The sequence below is a fragment of the Rhinolophus sinicus genome, chromosome 3, assembly GCF_057876585.1.
Source record: "Rhinolophus sinicus isolate RSI-liver-muscle chromosome 3, RSI-T2T, whole genome shotgun sequence".
Classification (NCBI taxonomy): domain Eukaryota; kingdom Metazoa; phylum Chordata; class Mammalia; order Chiroptera; family Rhinolophidae; genus Rhinolophus; species Rhinolophus sinicus.
Window position 1 is genome coordinate 9,839,779 of NC_142503.1, and position 19,924 is coordinate 9,859,702.

Genomic DNA, 19,924 nt, shown 5'->3' on the forward strand with positions numbered 1-19,924 from the left:
GGGTTCAACAGATGTGCCATTCAATTGCTACGCCAGGTAAGCTGAGCTGTTTTAAAGCCAAGAAGTTCTGAAATCATGGCCTCAGGGTTTATCACCACCAAGAAGGCAGAGAAAGTAGCTAGAACTCTTGTCCTAAAGGAAGGTGCTTTTCCAAGGTCTTGGTGAAACTGCAGGCTAGTCAGTGTAGGTACAACATAGCTTCTGTGTTGTTTCACAGAAAGACTGTTATGCAGAGTAAATCAGTCTTGTCTTTGCATGAAATAGAATAATGAGGCCCTATACAATAAGTTAATTTTAATACAGAAAACAATGTGGTGTTTGTTCTCACTACTGACAAGTATTCATTTTAAATAACATCCTTCTATTTCTGTTCTTAAGGTTAAGGGAGTCAGTACAATGATGCATGTCTAAGCAAGTACCTGCTATTTTGTTGACCTTACTGAATGCTAATTCTAGATTTGATCACCTATTAATGAACTCCCTCCCTCTGGGACACCGGGTTTGGGAATCAGAGAAAGACAACTAGTGCTTCCCAGAGATAGGAGCTAGGAGCACAGACTCCATTCCTTCCGTCTCTTGAAATTTTTCACAAGAAAGATTTCATAATTACTGAAGAAATCACTTATTGCAATAAATACATTTAAATACGTTAAAAGGCACGAAAAACTGCCAACGCTAGAGTCTCAAGTGGCGCGTCCACAGCCTTACCTATCAGGGTGTGGAAGATGGCGGCGATGGCCCCGGCCACCACCATGCACAGGACAGCTTTGGTCCTGTCTCGCTTGCTGTTCACAAACACCAGGCCCACGTTTTTAAAGTCGCTCATGGGCCCCGTGAAGAACTTCATGAGGGAATAGGCCAGCCCATAGCTGGCCAGCATCTCCACTGCATCCTCCTTGACAGCTGCAATGCCCCGGTTCAAGGCCTGGGAGGGGAAAAGACAACCCACAACAGCATTAGAAATGGCATCTCATCCCTGGGGAATCACACTTCTAAACTAAAGTGCAACAGATCCCGTTTCTATGGCAACGTTAAGCAGCTTACAGGGTAAAGCTTACTGTAATTTCATATAAGTTATTAGTTTTCATTTTCATCCATATTAGCTTCCGTTTGAAATATCTTCTTGTGGGGAAGATGCCTGTCTGTTGGGCTTAAAGTCATAGAGGAAAAAACCCAACAAGCCTGCTATGTTCATATCAGGAAATAATTCTAAGATACTTTGGTTAAAAGCTTAACATCTTAAATTGTATTTGCAGGCTGAATCTATACAACAGGAACAGGCATTCTGGAAATGTGTCAACTACTTTTATGGAGTGGGTGACGGTTTCTTTTCTCCTTTTTTCTTTTAACGATGGTGAATGTGTGCATGTGTGTGTATGTGCATGCAGATGTGGGCCCATGTGTGTGCACACGTATAATCTAAAATACTGTGTGTTATGTAGGTATCATTCATAGCACAGACTGAGTTCCATGCAATGAAAAAAGGTATTGAAGGAATTTATTATACCATCAATGGATGGTATAATAGTCACCTGATTCTTAGTGTATTTTAACTTGAAATATATTCCTAAATTCTATGCAGACAAATACAAAAAAAAAAACAACCCTTTATAAAATCCCAAATATATGTTTTTGGATAATGCTTGCTCAAGAAGATGGGGATGTAGAATATTCTGGTTATTTTAACCGTCGTCCATGAGCGCCCCTCTGAGGCACTGGCGGGCCTTGTTGGGATGGCATTTCCAAACTAGCTTTCCCACCTCCTAGACAAAAAATGACACCGGAGATGGTGGGAATGGATGTCCCAGTGCAGAGAACTTTTATTTTAAAAATGTCACCAGAACATCGTGTCTATCTCACAGGCAACTGACTGAGCAGGAGAATCAGCTTTTTGTATAATTACATACTTTTCAAAATAGACTTTACATTTTAGAGCAGTTTTAGGTTCACAGTGAAATGGAGCAGAAAGTATAGAGAGCTGCCATGTAGCCCCTGCCCCAACGCACACACAGCCCCCACCCCCACCCCCACGGTCAGCATCCCGCCCCAGAGTGGGACATTTATTACAACCCATGGCCCTACACTGATGAATCCTCACCACTCAGAGCCCACAGTTTACATCAGGGTTCACGCTTGGTGTTGTACATTCCAGGGGTTTGGACAAATATATAATAACAAGGGTCCACCATTATACAGTTGAACATTCTATGCAAAGCACAGTGAGTAAAACCTGTATTTATAGAAACGTACCAATGTGCAAAACAATTTTAGAAAAATCTAGCATAAAAGTATCTGATAGCTGTAGGAATTCAGTTTCCTTCTTCTGACAAAGCTGGTATTATATAAGCTAGTTTCTGATGATTGTTCCCAATTATACCTCTGATCCTGTATTCCTTCTTTCCAGTAATAACATAAAAATTTCCATAAGAACCTTCTCAGCCCGTGCAGAGCATACCTGCCATAATGCCTTCCTTAAAAGCTAATTTTCCTTCTCCCTAAGCTGATCTAATACCTTAACACCCTAAAGCAAAATAAAAACCAAGAAGCTCCTTGATAACAAATCCTGCGTTCCACAGGCGGATTTCACCAGAAGGCTCCTGCTATGTGTCAAAACCCACCACTTGGTAATCTTCCAAATTAATTTCCTTTTCATCTTCTGCGGTGGATGCTGTGAGGTGTCCCACCCAGACCCCTTCACCGGGCAGCACATGCATCTCAGATACTGGGAGTTGGCCACAGAAGGCTCACAGCTGCCTGCTTCTCAGGGAAGACTGCCCCCGCCACCTTGGGTAGGCTAAGCCACACGATCCCTAGGCAGCACGCAGCCAGTGGCTGGCTAACACTGGGGTATAAAAGATCATCTGCCCGCCTCAGTGAGTGACCCCCCCAGGCCCCCCAATTCATGTTCCAGAGCTCCCTGTGGGATCAGGTGGAAGCTAATCTCCAGGAGACCACATCCTCCCCTAACTCCCCCCCCACCCACTGCTTCCCCTGCCTTCTCCTGACAGCACTCACTTAATAAATCACTTGGACAAGAATTGCCCAACACAGGCTCTGTTTCCAGAGAACCCTGCTTAGGACAACTAATTACGTCCAGCAGACGTTGAGAACAGTGTAGGGTTTGTTCTTTTTCCTTCTTGTCCTTCCCCAAATCTATAACTGTAGATTGTTTACTTTTTTTTATTCCTAAAACGTTTGTTCAAATTTAAATGGTCCGTATTATGTAGCACAAGTTTTAAAAGCATACAGAGGGCACTTAAATAATGTAAGTTTAGACTTTCTAATGTGTCTTGCTGGCAAAACTTTATTCCTTGCTAAGAAGACACCAGCCCTGGCTGGGGCATCCACTGCAAGCTTTCTGTTTCCACCAACAACAGTTCCTTGATTGAGTCCTAAACCCAGGGCTGAGGCAGGTGAGAAGAAAGAAGGACACAGGAAATGACAGTCTGTCAACAAGACTGAGCGTGAAAACCCCACTTAGCTCAACGATCATGGCAACTTGAGGGAAGAACACAGGGTTTAGAGCCACGCAGACTGGAGCTGGGTCTGCTCCTACCCACACTATTGCGTGGTCTTGGCCAAGGTCCTTATTCTCGCTGCAACAACCCGACTGATTTTAGACTGGACGTAAGTGGTGTACACGGCACGCCGCAGTGACTGGCCGACAGCAGGCACTGGAAAGCAAGGATTTTTGTCTATTCTGTTTACCACTCAACACCTCCCACCTTGCTACATCATAAACTCTCAAATATGTGTTAAACAAATGAGCTATTTTCTACCAGGAACTTTAAATGTTCATACTTTTTATGAACTTAAAAAAAGTCACATTGATTGTCAGATGTTATTTCTTGTAAGACATACCATTGATATAACATTTTTAATGATGACATTAAATGTACACAGTGAATGAATCATTAAAATGATGTTCAAGAAACATTAAAATGCGAGGGGGAAAAAACACCTTCAGAACTGAGGACGTGTACTATAGTAATATTATTATCCTTTTTATTATTCCCATTTGTAGCAAGTATTTCCCCCAATTTGTTCACTTAATTTCATGATTTTCTTTTGACACCAGAAATATTAAGTTATTACGCAGTTGATCAATCATTTAATGGAGTTTCTTTGCATACTTTTGGACTCTGCCTGCCCATCTACAGATAAGGCAATTTTGTTCTAGTTCGTGGTTTCACTTGCACACTTAACTTTTTAATCCTCCTGAAACTTATGCTGTGAAATATGGCTTGAAATTAATTTTCTCAAAATAGTTTACTTCTTCAAAACCAATTTGAATAAAACACGCATTGTCCATTTATTTGGGATGTTTTCTTATCAGTCATTCGCCTTCAGTCACATCATTATTGCTCACATCATCTCTCTGTCTCAACTTGCGTTTCATTGTGGCGTGCTCACTACCTGACACTGCATTGTCTAGGTACTTGCTATTTGTCTTGTTGCCGCTCTTCTCTATTTGACTATAAGCTCCAGGGAACTTTGTCTGGTTCATGCTACCTCCCCAGACCTACAACATGAGAGGGGATCGCATGATAGGTGATCAATAACTATTTGAAAGAATGAACTAAAATGTACACAGCAGTATAAACAGTTACTGTGATAGGTGCTGAAGAAATGACATATGCTACGCCCCGCACATTGCTTAGAGGAGCTTATATGAGGCAGACAAGGAAGCCCCTCCAAGGCGGTGACATTTGAGCTGAAATCCAAAGAACAAGAATGAACCAGTTGTCTGAGGAGCGGGAGGAACGCATAGGCCTGTAGGCGGGCTTAGTGTTTCTGAGGAACAGAAGGGAGGCCGATAAGAGAAGTAGAGGGGTTTACAGGGATAAGGTGAGTTTAGAAAAGCAGGCAATGCTGAGGTCATCCCAGGTTATGATAAAGAATGTGTGTTTTGTTCTAAGAGCGATGGGAAGCCATTGGCGGGTCTGAGCAGAGGTGGGACACAGGCTCATGCTGGCTGCCGGGATGGAAGGGGACTGGAGAGGGAAGGAAGAAGCAGGAAGTCAAGAATTTTGTGGTTTTCCTGGTAAGAGAAGGCAATGGCTTGGACTAGGGTGGGATAGTGGAGATGGAGAGAAGTGGATTGCTTTGAGAGATTTTTGAAAATAGAAAGAATGGATCTGGCGGCGGACGACATATACATGGTAGGCACGAAGAAATGGAAAAAAACAAAAATGACTGTTGAGTTTTTTGGCTTGAGTCACTGGTCAAATGGTGTAGCTAATGACTGAGACGAGGAGACTGAGGGAGGGAAGGTTTGGGAGGAAAAAGCAAAAGCTCCATCTGGGAGCCCACTACGGGATCTGAGATGCCCCTTGAATCCCAAATAGAGAAGTTAAGTAGTGTAATTGGCTCTAGGAGTTTGGAGTCCAGGGGAGACGTCTGGGCTATGGTCATCAGCATACAGATAGTATTGAAAGGCAGGAGGCTAAACGAGATGATCTAGACAGGATATAGACAGAAAGGAGTCCAAGATTAAGGTCTGTAGCACCCCAGGAATACATTTAAATACATTAGGGATGTGGCAGGCCTTCCACCTTAGAGCAGCATTACAACTACGCTGTAGTTCAGCATTCATGAGCTAGCTACTACTGTTCTGTCCGGGACACTTCTGAACACTGCTGCATCTCTAGCCAAGACCAGGAGGAACAGCTGCTGCGTCTGGTAAAGAAGAGCTACGGTCTTGAAATTCAGCTAAAGGAGGATCTGAGATGTTTTAGGAATGAGTTTGGCCTCGAGTCAGAATTCTGTCCCCAGATAGTCGTAAGAACCAAGGTTCACCTGCTGTTTAAAGGCAAGTTTCTAAACGTTCACGAGCTTCCCAACGTAAAGACACGCTAGACAGAGGCCAGCTCTAACAGTACTCCGGCTATTGTAGGAGAAGCTGCCTGTCAATCACAGCCTGGTCTGGTCCGGATGGCATGGCATGGGCCTTCCTCACTCTCACATCAATTCTCTATGCTGTGGACACTCAGCAATGCGGAACATCTGACTTAAAAACAAACCTTGGTCCAGAAAGCTTTAGTGGGTCCTACTTGCCTTAGTATCTGCCATGTCTGCCAAGTTCATGGTGTACTGTTGTAGGACTTTCCCCCCCAGAAAGTAGGCAAAACCACAGGATATTAAAAAGTGAAAAAACACAATCTCCAGGGAAAGGGCTAACAAATCCCACATGTGATCACCCTGGTATGAATGGTCTTAGATTGTTAAACCCTAAGAGATCCTGACATTTTAAACTGCGTACAGAAACACGTGTGCACTGCAGACTGATATGCTTCAGACCTCAAGTCACCAACTCACCCCAATCCTGCCAATCATTTCATGCGAATGTTAAAGAGCAAGCATTGCTTTCTGGGAGGAATGTTGTGTCCCCTGGGGAACACGTCCAGAAGGTGACATCTCCTCCCTGACAACAGGTCTGATGCACAGCTATCTCCTGTTTGGGAGATCTGCGAGGCTCTCTCCGTTTCTCCCACTCTATCTACTCTTGTCTTCATGAAACTTGTCACTCTCTTGACTCCTCTACCTTCTCTGTCTGGGCTCCTCCTATTAGGGTCCCCCCCAGACACCCGAGGATCTCCCTGGCTGCCTTGCACCCCACACACTCACATATTTCTTGGTCCCATGCACAATCTTTCCCTAGTCACTCCTGAATCTGTCCAGTTTTCTCCAGCTCCACTGCCATGCCTTGGGTCAGGTCACTAGTGGTCTCCTGTTCCCACGCCCTCCTCCAACGCTCCACACTCTGGCCAGATCATGAAAATCCAAATTCCTAAAAGTACATCCAAGGCGCTTCAATGTTGCCCCCTGTTCATAGATCGTGGGCTCCACAAATGTTGCTCTAAGGGTCCATAACACCTTCTGGCAGGCACATGGTCAGTCAGCATCCAATAAATATTTGTACAATGGATGAACGATTGCAAAGGCCCTTCTTGATCTGACCTTGCTCTCTCTCTCTCAACTCCCTATACTTGCCCTGGCACTGTGTGTTTTATGGGGCTTAAACTATTCAGTTTTCTGGGTATACCATGCTCTCTCTCATCGAAAGGCCTTGACTTAAACTCTTTTCTCTACATAGAACCACCTTACCCCTGTCCCCAATCCATTCACCTGGTAAACTCCTCATCATTAGGAATCACATTTTCTGGGAAGCTGTCTCTTAAGTCTGGCCCATGCTCTGTGCTCTGCAGAAGCCTGCATGGACCCCCGGTCCCATGACTGCTCTCGTCGGTTGTACGTGGTTGCCTGTTTACTTGACTGCCCATCTCACCAGACTACTTGAGGCATAGATTGGGCTTATTTGTCACCAGTTTTCCTACATACTCATTACATATTCAATGCCTGACACATTGTCGAAAATCAATATGCAAACGAATGAATGTGTTAAGTGTAGCATGCAGCTTATATCTTGTCGTCCATAAATGAAATCCTCCACTGCAGGTTTAGTTTTCTGGGTAAATAAACCTATTTTTGGTAGGATCTATGTATTTAAAATATGAAAAGTGATAGTAGTAGCACTGTACACCTTCTTGGAGTTCTGATATTTTCTCAAGACATAGGTAAGGGCTTTCATTGCTATTTCTACTATGCTACACTGGGCACCCAGTAGGTATTGGATAAAGGCTGGCTGCTTAACTATAGATACACATACATAAATAAAATGCAACATTGGGCCACATAATTAGGATTTTTTTTCCAAATCTCTTTTTTTCATGTCCTTTGGATGTCAACTGGGATATAGGACAAAATGTTCCTCTATGGAGTCAAATCCTGTAATAGAAGTTAGTTGCTGTCAGAAGAAAATAAGAAGTTTAGATTTAAAGGAAAAGATAACCTTCTTTACCTAGATCCTAGAGAAGCTGAGAGAACTCTGCGAAGAGCTAAGTGTGTCCCTGACAGACAACCAGGGCGGTGATCTTCAATTCCGAAACATGAGTGCTTGTAAGGGCCACGGGGCATCAAGAGAGAGAGACTCACAATTCAGGAAGTGCCAGGGGCTGTTGGACCCTGATCTTGTAATTGATATTCATGGTCACATGGTAAAAAAAATGATCATGTTGCTCATACAGAAATGGCTTTTCAAATTATCCCACAAAAAGGTGTTGAGTTGGAAACTGGTATCATTGCTTAAAATAGCAAGAGATTATTATATGAAATGCTAAAAGCCCCGTTTTTTAAACTTTCAGTAAGATGAATACTTGCCTCAACTTGGATTAGAAAAACCAAAGACAGAGGGCTGGATAATAATTCTGTCATGCTAGGCTGCCATCTAATCTTTTGGTAAAAGACTACTTTTGTCTACAGCTTCAATGACTCTGCTACACTGTTTGTGACATGAAGCAAACTCATTATTGTCGCAAATGAAATATAATTTAAAACTCTTTCTCGAGCCTAAGATCCGCAGAAAATTTATATTTGTGGAAGTGGGAAAATTCAGAAGTACCCGTGTAGGCAAAGCGATCTGTGGGAACAGCTTCTTCCAAAGACATGGATAATCAGCACCTTTGAATTTCAATCCTCTCAAGGAGCCTGGGTTCCTGTAATTTTCCACTGTTATTGTTCTGTTCGTCTGTATTTTAAAAAGTGGTTTGGGTTAAATTAGATCATTTGTCTTCCCGGTAGTTTTCCAGCCATGCTTTATTTTCCCAAGGATCTATACTGCTCTAAACGAGACACCCTCGCTCTGTTTAGCTAGAGCTCTAGCCAAGAACTTGACACCCACACATGAGGTTGTGGTTTAAAGGGAGTAGCAGTAAAATGAAACCTGGTCTCCTTAGTAGCTAAAGCCAGCGCCCTGTGTAGTGGTGTCCATATTTAGTGCTTCCTGAAAACCTGGACACAACGCAGGGCAAGCCCAAAATATGACACTGGTTTTTCTCTGTCATTTCTCATACCTGGAGAGGAGTTTCTGTAAAGAATAGACAAACTTTCCAACAGGTATGAAGTGTGGCCAGCTCAGTTTTCTCCTATTGGTTTCTCCTATTGGTGTCTTCAATATTTCAGGGGAAATAAGAAGCTATTGACATTTGACCTCATCATCTGGAAATATGTTAGCTCCTTAAATACATTATAGTGTCATAGGACCCTCCTCAAATCCTCTTGCGCTTTCATTTACACATGAAGCTCATTCACCTAAATTTAACTTTAATTTGAAATGGTGGGAGGCTTGACAAGGAAAAAACTATTACTATGGAAATTCTAGTGTACTTAAAAAAAAAAATCAAAGTTTCCTGTGCCATTTAAGAATCTTTATTCCTCATCTTGATCTCTCATCTTTACTCTTATGGAAATTCCAATATTTCCTACCAATTTTTGTATATACATTAAATTATATGGTTCCCAAATGATGATATTTTTTGATTAATATCTCAAGATTATATCCATTCCACTTCAGAGTTTAAAATGCTTTTATAGTAAAAACAATAAGAACAACATAACAACTCCATAAAAAAAGTCTGGAATAGATTAACTCTGAGACCCAGGGAGTTTCTGTTTTTGCTTTTTGTTTTTGTTTGTTTTTTACTAACTTTCCAAAACTTTCTCTCTGCCTACATACTTACATACTGTCTCCATGCTTAGTAATCCATTTTTTTCTTGATTACTCTAGCACCTTAAATTTGGTTGTGGATCTCTGAGCAGCTCCGAAGCGGCATTCCTTTTTTCTGACTCAACTGTAACATTCAGAAATGTCATCTATTGCCTTCTATGGACATTTATCCATGCATTTATACTAAGAGAAGGAACAGTGGATGCCTGTTTGCATTTGGAGCTTATGAAACTCAATGACCACCATAATGGTGATGATGAAAATACCTCACTGGCTAACATTTACTGAGCGCTTGCTCTGTGACAGACACTATTCTAAGACAGCTATTCTCCCGACAGCTCTGTGAGGCAGGTACCATGATTTCCCAGCTTACAGGTGAGGAAACTGGTGCATGGAGAGGCTGTCACTTTGTCCAGACATCTTGACTCCAGGTCTTTTGATCATAACCATCACTCTATTGTACTGAAACCGAGCCCTCCTTCCACTTTGATTTACATATCACAGTGTGTGTCAATGCTTATTTTAAACAGAGATCATTAGCTGATCAGATCAAAGAGAACTTTTGCATAAAGACTATTTTTATAAAAAATTCCAAAGACCTTCAAGTGAAGATTCTTTTTTAACCGGTGACGTGTAGCAAGCACTACAAGTGTAAATGCGGAGGACGAGTGGAGAGAGACTGAAGCTGTCACGTATCTGCGCCATGCCAAGAAAATGAGGAGAAAAGAAATCAGGCCACTCGTGCTTGGCAATCGGCGCCTACAGAGCGGCGAAGGGTCCAAACCTGTGACCACAGCGCCACAGGGGCTGCCTCACGAAGCTCAGGCAGCTGTCTGTCCACCATCACCAGTGTGGCAGCAATGCTCAGAGGCTCTTTGCAATGCACATGGATGTTTATGGGTTTCTTTCATACACAGGATAATGCATCAGCCCAGCAGCTACAACTTGTCCAAAATTTTTATTCGCTTCTCAGCTGTGGAATTCCTTTATTTTTGCGTGGGGTTCAACTGTGCCGCACTGCTGGTATTTTTTCTTTTTTAATATGACTGGCACACACCAATTTTTGTGAAAGATTGCTCAGGGTCTGGGGCTTTTGATCTGATGATTTTTAGGAGGCGAGTGAGAGAGAGTAAAAATTAGTCACTGAAGAGGTTAGCCCACCCAGTCCATGGACAGCCTATATCAAGGCCCTTTCTACACACACATGCACACGCGCACACACACACTCTGGGAAAGGAATCCCAACAAAATTCAAATAGATGACATACAATGTGACAAAGCTGTCTTCAGTGTTTGCTTTGCTGTGTGCAAGTAGGTTTGTCATCGCCTCCCCATGCCCCCAATGCTGCTATGAATTTATTGACCCAGTTTATGGTATTCTAGGTAAAGTACAATCATCGCACCAAATAAGCTGTTTAGTACAAGAGAGGACAAAGGGTATCATTGTTATCCTGAATTTATTCTGTCTTTACAACTATAATCATGCTTTATGCCAATACTTTCTCACAGAGAAAAGTGATATGATAAAGCATCGGTGTCCAAAGTGCAGCCCGCAGGCCAACAGCAGCCCGCAATCCATTGTTAATTGGCCTGCAGCAAATTCCAAAAATATATTTAGTTTACTTAAATAAACCAGGTGAGGCAATACGTACTTCACCTCGAGTGAGTGGCCCGGCTGTTTGTGTATTTTACCGCATATGGCCCTTGGTGAAAAACGTTGAAAAAAATCTGGACACCCCGTGATAAAGTAATATGTTATAGAATAATGTGGATAACATTAAAGAGCTTTGAAAATTTCTAAAGAGAGAACAACGAATATACTTTTATCATTTCCTATTTCACACAAAGAATACTTGAGCTAGTAAATGCCCACGCTGGGCTTCATTCTGTCAACCCAGATTCACTGTAATTCAGTTTTTGTATCTTTGAACATCAGGCTAGCTTGACGGGTTGTCTTGCTCCAGCCCTTTTGCCTACACGGATGAGGGATGAAGAGGGCCAGGTGAAAGGAGACGAGTGTGTCCTTCTGCACTTGGCCCTCAGAGGCCCGGAAGGATGCCGCAGCCACATGTTTGCTGACGGCATACAAGAATTCATTCCAGAGCCACTTACGGATCACATCAAGAATAACAACCTCTTCCATAGTCACATGGCAAACTTGAACGGGCCTTCACACATGCTCTTACGGGTTTTGCCTGACAACGCTGCAACAACAGGGTAGGTCCTGAGAATTCTCATTTTGTAGAAAAGGAAACTGAGGCACAGAGAGGTTCCATGACTTGCTCAAGGTTCATGCAACCCAAACCAGAAGCTAGGAGACTACCAGCCTGGCGCTTTGTCCTTCAGGACTAGACTGAAGATGGTGGAGGGGTGGGAGTGGGGCGGGTTAAACACCTGTCCACCGTCATCAGCACAGCAGGGGTAGGAGTGTGTGTGTCTTCACAGAAATGTGCCATTACCTGCTCAGAAAGTTAAGCACTGCAAAGCATTATTACTAAAGGAAATTGTTCATTTTATGCAATGGCCTTAGTTTGGGGAATTGGCGCAGCCTGATAAAAAGGTATGTGAGGTTGAGTGAAAACTTCCTTGAAGCTTTTCCCTTTGGAAGGAGGAAAGGGCAGGCTCTCCCGGTGCCTAGTAATGCTGCCGTAGGTGACAGAGCACAGGCGTGGTCAGCCTCCACCCTGTGGTCTGGGCAAAGAAGTCCTACAGGATGGCAGCTTGGGAAAGCTCCCTGGACAGAAGCTCCCAGGGAGGTTCCCCCGACCCTTCGCGAGCACCTGGGAAGGGCATCTGTTAAAGTAGTACAGCTCCACTCGAGGCCCTAATGCCTCCAAACGGGATGACTTGAGATGTCCCCGCTGACAGCTGCACAGTAACTGGGGCACCACCTGACTCCAACTGAAATCGAAATTATTTTAAAGCATCACTTAGGAGGATATTAATATAAGTGGGTATGAGACTAACGCTAATAAACCTCCATATTGCATGTTTATTATTTAAAAGTACTGCGTCAAGGAAGAAAGGCCTGTTTTCTCTTTGTTTATGGCACAGTGTCTTATTAGATTCATAAACTTATTAGGCCAATATTAGACTAATAAACTGCTTCTCTCCCACTATAAAAGAGACAAAACTATAAAATTCTTGGGAATAAATTCCACAAGGAGTATAGTTCCTATATGAGAAACAAAACACACAAACAGAAAAACCACATGGAATATTCTTGAAGTTTGTGAAGTAAGACCTGAATACAAGGAGAAGCTATGTCCCATGATAAGGCATCATGTTATAAATACATCAGAGATCTTTCTGACTTCACCTGTAAGCTTAATGGAGTTTAAATAAAAAATGCCAGTGACTTGGGTTTTCATTTGGATCTGGGTAAAATGATTTTCAACTCTGTATGGGAGGAGAACCAAGAAAATATGATAAAGTCGGGGAGGGGGATTTCCCTTACCAGGTATTACAAGTTACCACCTAAGACCAGGTGACCCACAGAAGAAGACATACTAATGGTCAGATGCACATGAAAACATGCTCTACCACAAGAGTTGTCATGGAAATAAACATGGGAATGAGATTGCCATCAGATTAAGAAAATTAAAACAACTGATGCAATCCAGTGGTGAGGAAGATATGATACAATGGGAAATTTCATACTGTATTGGCTGGAGCGTAAACTGCTATAATCTTGCAACAAAGAAATATGTCAAGAAGCATTAAAAATATACCAATTCCCTGATCCAGTGAAACCCCTTCAGAAATACATCCAAACAAAATACTAGTACATAATGGTATGCATACAAAGGTGTTCACTAAGGCATTCCCTGTAACGGCAGACAGTTGACCACAATCTGTGTGGGTCAGACAACATGGGAAAGTACAACATGGTACATCCACACAGGGAAATATCACCCAACCGTCACAAAGCATGAAGTGAAACCAAATGTATCAAACTGGAAAGAAGCCCACAATACAGGAAGCAGAAGCAAGTTGCACCTTAAACAATACAGTATATTCTCACTCCATTAAAAAAATTAAAAAGACCCTCAAAAATGTGTAAATATATTTGTGTGGGCGGAGAGAAAGGTCGAGAATGACATACCAAACTGTTAGTACTGATTAATTTTAGAAAGGTGGGATTCAGGGTGAGCAGGAAAAAGAATTATTAACTTTACATATACATCTGTATTGTTTTATGACAAAGAGCATGTGTTACTTTCGTAGTTTAAAATGAAAAAAACTTCATAATGCACACAGAGTAAATGAAATGCCTAAGTCTTCGGGTGGTGAGAAGCCAGACAACCACCCCACCAAGCAAATGCTGCTTTGTTTACTGGGGTGCTTTTTTGTGATCGCCTGTGATGCGAACTCTCAGAAGAATTCCCTCTGTTCAGCTCACTTAAAATACGCTGTGACATCCAAGTTTTTAAAAACAAGTCTGAATACTAGGAGATGTGTGGTGGCCAAAGGACAGTTGCAAAATCTCAACCTCTGGGTCTGAGAAAAGAGAAATCATCTCTGTTTGAACTCTCCCTCTCGCTGCTGCTTACGATGACCTACTTCCATCTTTTTTGACTTAGCACCTAAGTCATGATTTGTTTACAAATAAGTAAAACAACAATTCTAACAGTCTGACTAGAGCTTGAAGACATTTAACCCAGTCTGCAGGGTCAGAGATGGCTTTTTGGAGTCCCGTGGACTCAACAGGCTATCAATGCCCCCTCTGGATTTCTTCACTGTGCTCTCTTAATCCCAGCTGAAATGCCAGCGTCTTCCTTGTACTTTCTGCCCATCCTCTGAGATCAAGGTCAAGTCTTTCTTCCCCCAGGAACACTTCCTGAACCAGTCTCAGTCACGCGATGGCCTGTATCATAGGTTATTATCATCTTCATTTATTTGGCACCACGCTCTTTATTGACCAATGAACAGGATATGGTGGTCCCACAGACTGCTCACCTTTCACAGCTGCCAGGTCATGCAAATTAGTCAATAAAGAGGCTGGTGCAAGACAACTGCTCCACACTCACCAAGCATATTTGCATTTTTCTCTACATCCTTCACAAACCGTAGATTGAGGGGCTTGTATGAACAGTCACTCACTGCTGAAGTGTCGTAAGGATGAGGGCAGTTCTGTATGACAAGGACAGACTCAAGGGGCTACGAGTGGACAAAGTGGCGGTGGGGGGGAAGACAGTGCCAAGCCGGCAGGAGAGAAATGAGAAGGACAGTCACAGAAATAAGCACTAAGCTGTCCACGCAGCACTACAGCTGCACAAGGCAGGACAATAACCCTAATTGGCCCAAATGGGTCCAAGCTTTAGAGCAAAGGTCTATGGAAGGTACCTAACCAGCTGTACACACACAGAAGTGTAGCCCGGACTCTGGGTATAACGACATCTGCACTCACTTGGCATTTATAGCAGCACTTGTACAAGAATTTAAGACTCATTTGAATCTCAATGTTAGAATTACTTCACCAAGTCTCACTCTTGAGCATCCTTATGGATTAAACGCATTTTTAAATTTAAAGCAGATTTAATACCCCCACCACACATTTAGGTCGAGTTCAATTACCCTAAAGTTACGTTGTGCTTCCAGAATGGTGATAAAAAAAAAAAAAAAAAGAAAAGAAAGAAAAATGCTAAGCTTCTTTTTCTGAAAATTCTTCGGTGTTCAGTATTTTGGCTTGGGAAACTCTCCTTACCACTAAGGAATAAACCAAACTAAACATTTCATCCTATTTTACTGAGAGGAAAAGGGAATCTCCCCAGGTTATTTGTTAAGTTTCTAAATGGCAAAATGCCGATTTAAAAAACTGCACGTTAAGGATAAAAACAATGGTAGTTCTGGACTTTGAGTAATAACTATATTTTCTCATTGTGTAAAATTCATAACTGAGCGTATACTTTAATCGGTGTGAAAGGAAGCTTTATGACGCCTTTCAATTGCTCACTGTAGAGTATGTTTCCTCACCAGTTAAAATGCCTTAAGATTTTCCCCCCTTGGTCTTTCTGAGAGACCATTTCTACAGGACAGAAGACACTTCTTTGTAATTACTCACTTCTATGTGACGATGAAAGTATACTAAATAGAGAAAATATGACATAAACTAGTGTAGCATCTAATTTCTGATCCTCACGACTCAGACCATACGAATTTAAGACTTGTCCCATATGACTGTAGGACATGTTTTCTTGGCTGAGGCAAAAATTGAAGAATTCACAGAGCAAAACACCGATCAGGGAAAAACAGGAAGTCCCAACTTTGAAAAACACTCAATCCACCTTCTACGCAAACCACAAAGAGATTAGACAAACTAAGTATTTGTTGACATTGGCTGTTAAGTTTGAAAAGGAATAGAGCCTTAAAATATATCTGGAATGAGACTGAAATCCCCTTTTCACTGTTTTTCTTTCTTACTTCTTTCTTTTTGTAAAATATGTTTGAGAGGAACTGCTACGAAGGAATCTAAAATTATTTTCATATGCATCCCTGTATGGATTAGTGGAGTTGTATGAACCTCCAATAGTTGCCAAGTGATCTCTTAAATATGTACAGAGTCTGTGCTGGGCATTTTATCATGAGTTAGCATGTTTCATTTAATCCTTCTGAAGACCCAGCAAGGTGGGCAGTCTTAGCTCTTGTGGAAGACGGGGAAACGGAGGCTCATAGAGAATAATAGTTTACTGAAGGTCACAGAGCTGTTAGTGGCAGAACAGGGACTTTGGCCTCTAAGTTCAGCAGTGTGCCCTGCAAAGCATGTGGCCCCCAGTGTAGACCTGAGTTCCCCTGTGTATTAGTGGTGTGATCCTGTGCACACGACTTTACGTCTCTGAGATTCCGGATACTTAGTACAATAGGAAGGCTCACCCAAATCTGTCTCCTGCAGGGCAGATTTTAGGATTTACGGAGATTATGTGCAAGAAAGTGCTGGGAGCCAAAGGAGTCACGTCACCAAGCCTCTCTTCCTCTCCCTGTAACACCAGAGATACGATGTTTGCATGTGTGAGTTCTTGACTTAGACCACAGGCCCTGGCACATCCGGGACTTCCAAGCCCCCACGGGGACTCAGGATGCAGTTTTGGTTCAGGGCAGACTAAAAATTAGTCCTGAAGACTACCAGGGCGTCTAAAAATCTTCTGGAACTTACTTGCTTTTGAGAATCGCTGCAGCCTGTGGAGTGATTCAAGGCAAAAATGACTTTCTTGATCCACTGGGTCACACCCTAACTCTGGGTAGCAGGATGAGCTCAGTTTTCCAGCAGTGACCATGTTGACCCAAACTGCCTGAGATTTCATGACTCTCCAGGCAGTAGGGAGGAGGGGCAGCAAGAAGATAACTGGTAGTTGCTCTGTGATTTCCATTAAAAAATGCAAAGATCCAGATTCAATGGAGTGGTTCCAAAAGCAACCTCCTGGACCACGCTCCTGGGCTGCTCTGCCAGCCTCCTCCAGCTTTAATAACCCCTGTCTGCCTCTCGTTTTCTTTTTATAAACATGGTTCCCTTGCTTTAAAAATTCAGCCACGCAGTCAAAAGCAGTAGTAGCGAAGCAAAATCAAGCAAACTTCTCATTACTCAATATCTGTCCTCATTAATCTGTCAGCTTTAGAAGGAAATGTGCACAGTGTGTGCAGGGAAACACTGGTTTTGAATGTTCAAAGCAGCCTTCAGTAAGGACTCTTTAAGTCAAAATCCTACTCAGGCCTCTGAGATCATGGAGGAGAAGATGCTGGAAAGAGAGCTGGGGAGGGGGTGGGGGAAAGGACGGTCAAGTGGGGTCACAGGATCCCAGGCAGGGGAGTTCACATCGGATGTGACAGGCAGTAGGAAAGACCTCAAGCTTGTGAGCGTAGAGCTGATGAAGACCGATCTGGTGGGAATGCGTGTAATGGACTAAAATGGCAAGGAAATAGAGTTAGAAACCATCTTTTGTCACAGTACCCCAGGGAAGAGGTGTCTAGTCCAGGGCCCATGGCGTTTGGTGGTGGGAAAGAAAGAGGAGAGCCGATATTTATTTTGATGCAAGAAATAAGGTGTTTCTCATCTGCCTGGAACACCCATTCTTGAGACAAGTCTCCCTGAGGGCGGGGCCTGTATCTAGGGTGTCAATCAACATTGGTGAAACGAAAGAATGATTTCAGGGTGTCTAGCTAAGGAGCAGCAGGGGTGTCGCTGCCTGAAACTGGATACCACTGAACATAAGCTGAAAATACTACTGGAGGCGATCCATTCTCCAAGTCACGCAAGATAAAAATAAAACAGTACTCAGTTACAATGGAGCCTAAAATAAAAGAGAGGTAGACTTCTTGTCTAAGTTTAAAGAGGGATATAATCCACAGGGAAGGATGTGTGGCCAGAGCCAGGGTGCCTCAGACTCTATCAGCGCTGACAGCTAAGGATCCTGGACATGAAAAATGTCGATGGGGATACTGTGATTTGCTTAGACGAATGAGAACTTGTCACTCAGTCAGCCACACACTGATTCCACAGTGTGCAATGACAGCTGCCAGGACCCTGCTGACCCCTGGACCATACATGCCACAGACCTAATCCCTAAGTGTCCTTCACCTCTGGGGGCCTTGCCCAGTAGCTCACAGGGATATCCCCCTCCCCGAGGCACTGTGCCCAGGGCCAGATGGCAGCCTGGTGAGGAAAAACTGCAGGAGTCAGGGCTGTGAGACCAGAGGACGTCCAGGGGCACGGTTCCCCGAAAGGTACAGCAGGCGATGAGGTCTGAGATGCACAGGGCTCGAAGAGGCAGAATAAATGGGCAAAGGGCCAGGCGGCCAGAGCCAGGAGACTGACAGGACCAGGGGACACAGAGTAAGACAGGCAATGGCAAGAAGGCTCCTGTTGCTGCTCTTGCCTTCACTGTGTCAGCTCCTGACTAGAGACAACCCATCCCAAGTGAGTTTGCCCTGGAGGTCTACAGGTGACGCTTAGTGGCCCAGGGAGTTGGGTCGCCTGGGGAGGGCAGCAAGCAGCGCACAGGGAGGAGCAGTTTCCTGCCCCGTTTGCTCTCTTGTGGGACAGTAAGTTCTCTCCCTCTTCATCTGCTATCGTTGCTTTTCTTTGTTGCTGACTGTTCAACAGTGAATGGGGTGACCGCCCATAGTGGGGACAAATGTGTTTCTCTACGCGCAAGAAGTCAAGCTCACCAATGAGGCATTGAAGTCTGCAAAGCAAATGTGTTTGCTAAGCTAACACTCATCTGACGGCAAACTTCTGCTGGGATAAAGAGAAATATCACGAGGATCTGTTTACACTGGTGAGAACCAGAGCCCGTGGGATGGAGATGGAGTCAGTGCAACTGCACAGCTCTGTTCTCTCGAGCAAAAGATGACGCGGTGTGTGGACTCGGCGAAGTCCTAGCAGTTTCAGGCAGGAAAGCACTGTTGGGAAGCGTGCTGGGAAAAGCGGCCTGCTCTGGGCCAGCAGGACCTATTTCCAAAGGACACTTATTTTAGCCACAGTGGATGGCGATCTGGAACAAGCGGAATTACTAAAGCTGGAGGCATAAGCTGCAATGTCCTGTACGCCCAGCCCTGACCACGATTCTGTGGCGTGGCTGCAGTCGGGATGCACAGAAAGGAGGAAGTAGGGAAGCCCTGACCGTGAACTGAAGACAGCTGGTGCAGCAGGACGTCCACGGGCTTTGGGGGCTGTTCCAATTAAACGCCTTTCCTGTTCCCCTCTTTTCCTCTTTCTCACTCTAATAACTTAACAGCTCTCCTTCCACAGAAAATCCTTTGCTTACTGTTAGATCAGTTAAAGATACCTTTTCCCAGGTGTACTGACTGCTGTACTTTGTAAATGTGCTGCGGTTAAAAGCTGAGCCCTTCCACAGGCAGATCATTTCTTCAAGTGCAGTTTAATTATTCTTCCCACGGGGGTGATAAATATAATATGCAAATAACAGAGCTTGCTACAAACCATAGAATAAACTTGCTTTTAAACAGACATGGCCTGAAGCTTTGCACCAAGGTTTGGAAATGACCAGTCTTCTTGGAATTGGGTTAAGGTTGCATGTAGCACAACACTGTCCTAGGGCTTTGAAGAAAAACGTATTGTATATGCTTCAGCACAAGGTGAGGAAAAAGAAACTGACAGAATTCCTTTTGTGCTTTGGGAGCTATGCTCTTGTAGTTTCCTTTGCTGGCTTGTATATGTTCTGGGGTCATGGACAGATATAATGTGTGCTCTACGCTACCTGGCTGAGTAATACAAAAATGCCTGGACCCAGGTGTGGTCCCAAACTTCTCCGCTGCACCTCACTCATCACACGCTATTCCAAGCAGCTGCTCTTTTCTGGAGCTGGAGTTTTGATGTTTGTGCACAGAAACATTCACCATTTT

General features: G+C 43.5%; 1 protein-coding gene across 1 annotated transcript in view; it reads right to left on the reverse strand.

Annotated features, from left to right (window-relative positions):
- The window catches only part of ANKH (ANKH inorganic pyrophosphate transport regulator), a 125,904-nt gene that overhangs the window by 50,363 nt on the left and 55,617 nt on the right, over positions 1-19,924 (reverse strand). The window contains exon 2 of the mRNA XM_019753533.3: positions 709-925. Coding sequence (XP_019609092.1) covers positions 709-925 — 217 coding nt within the window. The remainder of the gene's footprint in view (positions 1-708; positions 926-19,924) is intronic.